Source organism: Oryza brachyantha, chromosome 3 (genome assembly GCF_000231095.2).
Source record: "Oryza brachyantha chromosome 3, ObraRS2, whole genome shotgun sequence".
NCBI classification, from domain to species: Eukaryota; Viridiplantae; Streptophyta; class Magnoliopsida; order Poales; family Poaceae; genus Oryza; species Oryza brachyantha.
The window spans coordinates 21,130,003-21,140,435 of NC_023165.2; the positions used below are offsets into that span (position 1 = coordinate 21,130,003).

At 40.6% G+C, this 10,433-nt stretch overlaps 1 protein-coding gene across 1 annotated transcript; it reads right to left on the reverse strand.

The window, feature by feature from the left end:
- Window positions 1-267: 267 nt before the first annotated feature.
- LOC102707109 (WRKY transcription factor WRKY24-like) lies at window positions 268-1,706 on the reverse strand. The gene is made up of 3 exons (XM_006651590.3): window positions 1,573-1,706; window positions 1,097-1,273; window positions 268-1,006 (listed from the first exon to the last, which is right to left on the reverse strand). Exons 1-3 carry the CDS (start codon window positions 1,602-1,604, stop codon window positions 793-795), a joined length of 423 nt encoding a protein of 140 aa, XP_006651653.1. The 5' UTR covers window positions 1,605-1,706; the 3' UTR covers window positions 268-792.
- Between the last annotated feature and the right edge of the window lie 8,727 nt (window positions 1,707-10,433).

The following is a 10,433-nucleotide window of genomic DNA, read 5'->3' on the forward strand; positions in this document are numbered from 1 at the left end:
TTTGGAATAAAAATATTTAATATACTTATGTAGATAAAAATTTACTACACTACTACCGTTACAAATAAAAGTTACCGTAACCTTGCCCATAATTTATATATGTGTCTAGATTTATTAGCATATATATATATGAATCTAGATAATGCTACAAAGACTTACATTACGAAACAAAGTGAGTACCATCGATGTTTATCATATTGAACAGATTTTGGAGTAGAAAAGTTCTTAATTTATTGATCAAATGGAAGAATTAAGAAGAAATCCACCCATGGTATGTAACAGATATATTCCCTGATACTTTCTTTGTTTCAAAATCTAGCTATGTAGAATGAGATTTGATTAATTATAATACAATAAATCTGAACGAACAAACTGGAGTATAAATGTGTAATACGTTGAAATGGGTTGTACTAATCACTAGTCGTGACAGCTAAGCTCCTAGCGTCAGGTGCTTAATTCTACTAAGCGTCACGCCGTGCACCGCTAGCGTCCAACACCGTTGACTACCAAATATTGCCGGTCAACGTCACGTTTGCACACGTAGTAATACGTACCGGCAGGCAACCCCCCACTTGCAAGTTGCAAACACGTACGCATCTGATCGATCGGTGGCCGCCGGCGGGCATCATCCAGCCGGTCGTCGTCGTCGTCGTCGCCGCCGCCGCCGTCACGCCGTGGGGCCCTCCCGCGGCGTCTCCGCTAGCTAGTTACTCCGGCGAGAGAGACGCACAGCCGTGCTACAGGGACAGCACCGGCCGGTCGCCGGCAGTCATGACGAGCGAACGTACTCGATCAGTGCGACCGGGGCCCACCGCCGAAGTACTGCGTGCTCAGGTCGTACTGGTTGGCGGTGGCGCCGCCGCCACCTTCTTCTCCGGCGGCCGACGGGGAGCCGTGCTGGTGCGCGCCGTCGTAGACGACGCGGAGGTTGAGGCTGGGGTCGTGCGGGTGCCACTCCACCTTCTTCTTCGCGCCGCACCGCTGCTCCCTGCACCGGAAGTAGCTCCTGCACGGGCCCACCCGTCAGTGTCGCATATTTGCATGTACGGCCGGCGGATGGACGAACGAACATAGCACAATTGCTCTGCACACGCACCTGTTTTTCTGGATGTTTTTGATAAACTTCTGCCCGTACTTCTTCCACTCGTACCCGTCCTCAGGCATCACGAACTGAACTCCGTCGCCGCCGCCGACCGTCGTTGCTTCCTCCGGCGGCGGCGGCGTCTGCTCGGCCTCCTCCTTGTCTCCATGTCCGTTCCTTCCTCCGGCCCCTCTATGCATATTCATGAATCATGATAAGTCGATCGACAAAGATATACAAGAAAGACTTTACGAGCTCTATTACAGAGTTCCTCGCTAACTTTCAGATCGATAGTTCATAATTCTGCAATATGAAAGGGATGTATACTAGCTTGGCCTGGCCGGCCAAGTATATAGATGAGAACCAGATCGATTAAACAGAAAGGCATGCATCTTCCTGGGCTTAGCTCAGATCGAAGCACAGCAAAACTGCTTCCATGGAGAGAGAGAGAGAGAGAGAGAGAGAGAGAGAGAGGGAGAGAGAGGACATACGTTGTTGTTGTAGGTTGTGAATTCGATGCCATGGGAGACGACGATCACCGTACGTGGAACTGAGGTACTCGCATGTTATTAGTTGCAACCAAAATAATGGAGGGAGCTTGCAGTATGCATGGGAGCGAGATGGGGGAAGTGCTAATGAAGCTCAAACTCTGTCTGGGGTCTCTGGTGTATTTATCAAAGTTTGGTTTTGGTCAACTCGAAGCTTCTCAGATGCAACGTTCACGTCATGAAGACTACGAAAGGAGCAACAATACCTTCCGTCCGGTACTGTACTTCTTTTCCTGCCTGCCCAAATTTAGTACTAGTAACTTTTATCATGGGTAAAGTACTAAAGTTTAAACGAATCTCTTAACTATGAACATGAAATTCTATGCCCCTAAACTATTTAGTTAAACCGTTTTGCAAGGGTGATTCAAACTAATTTGTTATTTTTCATGATACTAAAATCATGGTAGTTTTTTTAGTTGACAAATATGCAACTACCATTTTCATGTCAAAGTTACGGACAATTAATTTGGATGCCAACAATTAAAGCGACATTTAAACCAGATTTTGATTGTTCTTATTGAGTTGCATGTATCCAACAATTCAACGCAAAAAACTCAGCTGATGAAGAAATGTGGGGAGTGGATTTTAAACCCTCGAGGGGACATCCCCTCGTTTATTGCATGCTATCCAATAGTCATCAAAAAATTTAAAAAAATCGTGAAGATAGATTAATATAAGATATATCACTACACAAACATGCAAGTTCAAATATGACTTCTACAATCCACAACAAAAATAACAAATATGACTATGAGTATACGTATACTATTTAGAGTTCAATTTGTTTTTTTTGTTGTGGATAATAGAAGTCATATTTAAACTTGCATGTTCGTGTAGTGATATATCTTATATTAGTCTATCTTTACAATTTTTTTTAAAAATTTTTTAATGACTATTTAGATAGTTTGCAATAGACGATGGGATATCTTCTCGAGGGTTTAGAATACTTTCCTAGAAATATGAGCAATCGAATTATACTCTAACACTCCTCTTCACATGGGACCCCTTGTAAGCCTCTCGCTAGGATCAACAACGAACGGGTTAGGGCTAGGTTAGACAAGAACGACCCTGGCCCCAAAATAGCATTCGGGGCCCTGAGCTGAAACTGAGTAAATACTCTCTCCAATCACCACATCATAATAAAGTCATTTTCAGACACATATTGCTACACCAAGAACTGAAACTTTTCATGGGATTTGAGCAACCACAAACCGCTGCTAGTGAAGGACAAGAGTATCGGATCACGAGGTTCCACTTCTACACCGGTTGCTCGCCTTTCTCCTGCAAGACGGCGGTAGTGCGCTTGGGCAGGGAAGGCGGCGGTGCGCCTAGGCCTGGTGGTGACAGCGCAGTCAGGAGTGCGTGTAGCATGCTGACAGTGTGGGAGCAGACAGTCGGGAGTGGATGTGAGTGGCTGGGTCGTCTATGAATATAGGGTTTACATGCTAAATGGATCAAATGCCCAAAATCTTTGTTGCCCATTGTTTTCACATGTTTATATAAAACTGAGGCCCCGTGGGTTCCTTGTGGGTGTTTTTCTCCCCTGCCCCCACCCCTGAAAATCCCCGGGCCCCCACCCCGAAGACCCGTCAGGGAAAATTGAGCCCCGACCCCGTAGTGGGGTGGTTCCTCATCTCCAGTACCATATTAAGTTATATCTACCTACCTAAAAACTAAAGTTGCCAAAGAAAGACAAACAACTCATTTGTACTACACTAATTCTTATAAGTTCTAGCAATTCAATAGTTTGGGCGCATAACATCTCACTTCCATTGAACTTGATTTTTATATTTTGGGGAATAGGAAATTGCTATTGCTCAGGTGATTGAAACCTAGGTCCTTGGTTGTTAGATTAAAACACTACCACTATGGATTTGTTTTCAAGCTCCAACCAGGGAAGCCCGAGGAGAGGAAGAAGACTCATTGAAGGAGGCAATGGTGATATTGTAGTGAAATTCCTGTGGTGACAATGGCATTGGAACTTCAAAATAAGACCTTTGGTTTAGGTTTTGAGGTGGGACGTTCGGGTAAGAAGGGGGACTAGGGAAGGGGGGTAAGGGTTTTCCTTAAGACTTAGAGGGATGGACATGGGCAGCGCACAGACTGGAGATGTGTGTCCATGATAGGCAGGTGGTAGTGGTCAGAGCACAACAGGAACCATAGTGATGGAGGCCAGCGGTGGATGGGGTTGACGGCTATGGCGAGGAAGGTAATAAGGTCAAGAGGTGGTGGATGACGGTAGTGAATTCGGCGTCACGAGCTGTTGAAGAGAAGAAAATGACGTTGTCACCTAACCGGGTAGGAGGAGAGGGGGAGGCACATAGGTTGGTCGTGTGTGTTGGCGGGGGAGGGGGCTCTTTGGTGCCAATGAGGCAATGAGCCATGGGGATGACAAACAAACTGCACACTCCCCTCGATTTGGTACAGTCGGCCTGGGATGGAGAGAGAAGGAGAGAAATAATGTTGCTATAGCGCATGGATCTTGATGTTATTTTAGCCATCCAAAAGTTGCCTAAAATTTGGGGTATTTTCATGTGTTAGAAACTAGATACTCCCTACTAAATTCATAATGTGATTTTCTAGTTAAATTAGGTTGTGCATGCTTAATAGTAAAAAAAACTCTCTATGTTATGGGGTCCAGTACTCTAGTATAAGTCATTGTTTTGTCCATGTTTTTAGAACTAATGAATGACAATAATTAGGCACGTAGGGAATGACCGAAAAGGAAAATTCTAGACAGATGATTGGCTTGGCAATCTGACAGTCGAACAAATTGTCCCTACACTCTTCATCGACTGCAAAGATAGGAAGCTGTCGGTCAGGGAGGCACTGACTGATGGTCGATGGGCGCAGGATTTAGTGCTCATGATCTAAACCTCGGACTTGTGTCGGTGTACTTTAGGATCTGAAAATATAAGGCCTCGTTTAGTTTGTGGAAGGAAATTTTTTGGTATCACGTCGGACGTTTGACTGGATGTGAGAAGAGTTTTTGGATGCGAATAAAAAAACCACGAGATGGATCTTTTAAGCCTAATTAATCTGTCATTAGCACATGCGGGTTACTGTAGCACTTATGACTAATCATGGACTAATTAGTCTCAAAAGTTTCGTCTTACAATTTTCTCTAACTGTAGAATTAGTTTTTTAATCTATGTTTAATATTTTATTTAGGTGTCCTAAGATTCGATGCGATGATTTTGAGGACTTATTTTTAGTCCTAAATTAAGGATGAGAATATACACCAACTCATGCTTGATTCGGTTTCCAAGAAATAAAACGGTAATTAAGGGGGTGTTTGTTTTTAAGGACTTATTTTTAGTCCCTAGTCACATCGGATGTTTGGACACTTATTATTATAAATAGTAAACATAGACTAGTAATAAAATCCATCCATAATCTTGGACTAATTCACAGACGAATCTAATCAGCCTAATTAATCCATGATTAGCCTATGTGATGCTATAGTAAACATTTGCTAATTATAGATTAATTAGGCTTAAAAAATTCGTCTCGCGGATTAGCTCTTATTTATAAAATTAGTTTTCTATTAGTCTATGTTTAATATTTTAAATTAGTGTCTAAACATCCGATGTGATATTAGGCTAAAAAGTTTAGTTAAATGTAAATAACCCCTCAGCATCACAGGATGGGTATTGAAATGTATACACCTAGCTAAAAAAAATCTTCTTTCGTTTTGTGTTGGATAAAACATGAACAGTGAGCTAGTAGCCATGTCCACGCACTATGCGTACACAGAATAAAGTGTTCGTTGGTGCTTCCTCTCCGGAGGGCCGTCCACACGAGGAACGACTCGTGGACGCGACCGACTCGCAGCACTTCACCGCCGCATGCCTCCTCGCCCACTGGCCTCGGCCTGTAGCTTTAGCTGCGCCCACGTGCGGGATCGAATTTGTTCTTGCAAATCCACCCAGCCGCTGACGCGTGCGGGACGGGGCCTCCCAATACGTCACCACGCTCCCGCGCCGGTTTTTTTCTTCATCTTCTAAGAGCAAGGCCGCGTTCGTTAGGTACAGAGATAAGATAATCTATCTGACGAGAAAAAAGGAGCAATATATTAGTATATGATTAACTAATTATTAATTAATAATAAATATGAAATAGACTAATATGTTTTTTAAAACTTTTCTATAATTTTTTTTAAAATATACACCGTTTAGCAGTTCGGAAAGTATGTGCGTGGAAAACGAGAAGGATAATCTAAGAAGAGCTGATAGCTCTAATTTGTTTTTTATATTATGAAAAGTTAACGTAAAGTCAACTGACGTACAGTCCATCTCTTATATACACGGTGTTTTTAAGTTTGTACTTCAACTGATTATAAATCTGTAGCTATTTTTTTTCTTAGTCATTATCTCTCCCTCACGTCACACGTAATCATAATAAAACATGGTACTAATTTTTAAACTCCGTTTACCTCTTTTATTATTCTCCTTGAAGCTGCCTCGGTCTCCACCTCAGCGGCGGCGGCGGCGTCCACCGCGCGCAGCCTGCTTGCTGCTCTCTCATCTCGATCGGCTGATCGATCTCCTCCTGTGTTCAATCCGGTGCTTTTCTTTGCTGGATCGCGCCGGTTGCCCAGTTTCGCTCCGGTTTCCCCTGCTGCGTCGTCGGGCGCGCGCGTACGTACGTGCCCAGTGGCTATGATCAATTCCGGCACCGCCAGACATCGGAAACCCACGGGGATTTGCATATATGCTTTGTTTGTGTCACCACGAATGTTTAATTCGTCGAATTGACTTGACTAGAGCCTGGATTGGCCGAAAGCACACAATCGCACCAACGAGCTTGCTCGTGGAACGGGGAAAGCATGGTAGACTTTAAGCTTTAAAGAAACATCCGAATGTTTTTCCTAGATAAGTGGTGCTACCTCGCTTTCATAACGTAAGATATTTGATTTTTTTTTATACGTTTGATCATTCGTCTTATTTAAAATTTAGTAGAAATATAAAAAATGATAAGTCGTACATAATTTTTTTTTATAATAAAGTAAGTCACAGGCAAAATAAATGATATTCCATAATTTTTTGAATAAGACAAATAGTCAAATATTGCAAGCAAAAAAAATTAAACATCTTACATTATTGTAGTATACCTGTACCGGGGGTATCCGGAGAATATACAAATACATACGGTCAACGGGGTACCAAATAGAAATGAGAATATATCTGGTGTTGGCTAGGGGTTCGGTACGTACCGGATTGCATGTCGTGTACTTCGGACCCAGGCCATAACTGAATTATGATAGATCTTAGTCTTACTAAATTATGACTTTATCATATTTGTAACCCTTCCCCACTATATAAGGGGTACGGGGTGCCCCCTTGAGGGCAACGGAAATCCATCGGAGGAATACAATCGCCAAGCAGGAGTAAGGTATTATCTCGCCACGTCGAGAGCTTGAACCTGGTTAAATCGTCTCTCTCTTCATCTTAACCATCGAATTTCAAGCTTGGTAGCCACCCTATAAATTTATTGCCGGCACTGAACGTTGACAATTATAAAACGGAGAAGTACCTCTGTTTGTAAATAACCATCGGATCCATTTCTAGTTTTTTTTTCCAATTGAGTTTTTACAGAAATTTTTAAAATACTTCAAAGGATACCACATTATTAATTTGACTTGAGAGAGATCTGCAAAAAGAAAAAAAAAAGGAAGTACATGGGAGAGATAGTTCGATGCTTTATCTATCAAAGTAGAGACTAAAGGGTAGGGGATTTAGTTAATCCAATTTTGAGCACAGGAATTAAGGGCTGTTTGGAGCACAAGATTTTAAAAACAAGAAAGAGTGTCAAGTCTAAATCAACCTTAAGGTAACCCGAAAAACATGAATTTCGGAATCCATCCGTACAATCCAGAGGCACCCTAAGGAAACTTTTCTACAGGATTTCAATCCTTTCAAATTCTACAAAAAAAAAATCCAAAGGACTACTAAGTATTTCTCTATTCAGGTTTGACAAGCACATATATTGTGAAGACCAAATTCTATATCTAATTCTTGACTATTTTAAATCGACATAGGGTACAGAGAGATTAAAATTCAAATGATTGGTTTATTATATGAAGAAGCAAATGCTGGAGATATAGGGTATGGCTTTTACCATTAAGGTTTCAAATCTCTTCTTAAAAAAAATCAGCGAATTTTCCAATGTAACTTTGTACAAAGCCAGATAAAAACAAAACCAATTTTAATATATACGTACACACACATTATATATATATATATATATATATATATATATATATATATATATATATATATATATATATATATATATCATGCATTTTTTCTTTGCACAATAGTTGTACTAAAGTCTTTACTATGAGAGAAATTATTCTTGAATATTTCATCCACAACTTTTAATTATGTGGTAGCGGTAGTAAAATCTTTGCAGAAAGAGAAATTACGTTAAATTTATGTGTAGATCAATACTTTTTATTTTTGTGTGTAGACCAATAGGTCGTGAGTTATTTATTTACTAAAGCTATCGAATAATTTATTTAGTTAGAGAAGAGAGAACGGGAGAGAACCACATATGTGGGAGGGAGATGGAGGGAACCCAAAAATTAGGGAAGAACGTAATTGTGAGACGCACACATGATGTTTTTTTTATTTCATCTGGTTACGTACGTACGTACGCATGTATGTATGTAGCAATTATATCGGTCAATCTAAACAGTATTAGTTTAGCCGGTTTTGACCCAAAAGAAGTGGTTGCAAACGCAAATGTGGGCTATTTTTTTCTTTTTTTCGCACGCTTATCAAACTGGTAATGATACATTTTTAAAGAAAAGTATATATATATATATATTAAAAATCAGATAAATTTATTTTTTAAATTTATAATAGCTAATACTTAATTAAACGTATACTAATAGTTTTATTTCTTTTACTTATGCTAATTAGCCAAATGCAAGTAGAATTTGCGAACGCCCCCATTATCTGTCTGCCTTGTAATCGAGGAAAGAACACATGGTTATGGCTTGCCGATATACTATTAATTGTCCCTTTTGTCTCCCGGACAAAGGGAAGAATGGAGCCAACTGAAGCACTAGGAATTGTATTAACATTCCCATATGGCCATATCGTTCACCATACATTTCTTCCTGTCGACAGAGAATGATCAACCCTACAGCGAAACGGTACATAAATTCATCTGTGTGTCGCTTAGCCGTTGACTGTCACACGGACGCGAGCCGTCGTCTCGTTGTCGCGTGATAAATTCGCAACGAAAATGTTGCTTTCTGTTGGATTGGATCACAGCACGAGAGAGAGGGGAACAAGTTAAGGCCATGTTCAGTTCACAAAAATTTTTCGCAAAAATATAACATCGAATCTCTGGACACCTAAATGAAGCATTAAATATACATGAATATTAAAACTAATTACACTGTTACGCGGAAAATCGTGAGACGAATCTTTTCAGCCTAATTAGTACGTGATTAGCTATAAGTGCTACAATAACCAACATGTACTAATGACGGATTAATTAGACTCAAAAGATTCGTCTCACGGTTTTCAGGCGAAATCTGAAATTTGTTTTGTAATTAGAGTATGTTTAATAATTCAAATGGTTGTCCAAAAACTTGATTTGATGTTTTGCAAACTAAACAAGCCCTAAGAACCCCGGCACCAATGTCATTGAAAATTTCTTCCCTCATTTTTTTTTGTTTCAAGGCTGCGTTTAGTTCCAAAATTTTTTGGAGATATATCACATCGACGCGTACGGTCATATATTTGAAGTATTAAACGTAGTCTAATCATAAAACAAATTTTAGATTCAGCCTAGAAACCGCGAGACGAATCTTTTGAGTCTAATTAATCCGCCATTAGCATATATTGGTTACTGTAGCACTTATAGCTAATCATGTACTAATTAGGCTTAAAAGATTTGTCTAAGGATTTAATTCTTTAATGTATATTTAATTCTTTAATGTTTATATATATTTAATTCTTTATTTAGGTGTCTAAGGATTCGACGTGATTTTTTGGAAAAAAAATTAGGAACTAAAGGGGGCTAACTCTAACGTATGCACTCGTCAATCAGCAGGTCGTGTGTGCTGCTGGAAGCGCCGGCTGGGCTGCTGCTGGCTTCCTGGTGGGTGCAGCTCCACTGCTTTGTGCGCACCGAGAATCAGCAGCCGAAGCTGAGTGATAGCTGGCTGCCGCCTCCGCGTTTGGCGAGACTTCTCAGAGTCAAGCAGAGAGCGAAGTGAGTCTGGTTGTTATTATCTTTTGGTTGTTTAAAGAAAGAAAAACAAACGACACATTTGTAATAAAATTAAATTCTGAATAAAACTTTTATAAACATGTTTTTAGCAATCTAAAAGCAAAAAAACAAATAAAAAATAAAATAGGAAAATAAATCTTAAAATCAACTTAAAATTTGAGATTAAGAGTAATTAAATTTTAACATAAATAGAAGAGCACCAAAATAGTTGTCACTCGTATCTGTTTGTGCTTGCTCCCAGATGCGGGACGCCTGTGCCGGGACAGGAGCGGCAAGAAGGCGATGGAAATTTCCTCCTCGTCTGGCCGCGCGCGTCTCGTCACAGTTGTTGGATCGGCACAAGAGGAGGGCGGAATTGTCGCCGCTACGCCGGTGGCGTCAGTCGCGCCTTGCGTCATTGTCGTGACGACTCACACACAGCACACGTTCAAGTGCATGCATTTTGACGAGCGACGGACCTGCTCTGCTTGTGGGTAAGAGCAAGTACAACCAACCAGCTCTAATCTATCTAAAGTTAATTTAATAGCCAATTCATATAATAATTATCTACAAAA

Bases quoted from the DNA above. Each gene is read 5' to 3' on its own strand.
- LOC102707109 (XM_006651590.3), bottom strand. From the start codon at position 1,604: ATGGCATCGAATTCACAACCTACAACAACAAC. The intron at 1,274-1,572 runs GTATGTCCTCTC...GAATATGCATAG, and splicing joins TCACAACCTACAACAACAAC to AGGGGCCGGAGGAAGGAACG. The intron at 1,007-1,096 runs GTGCGTGTGCAG...GGGCCCGTGCAG, and splicing joins AAAAACATCCAGAAAAACAG to GAGCTACTTCCGGTGCAGGG.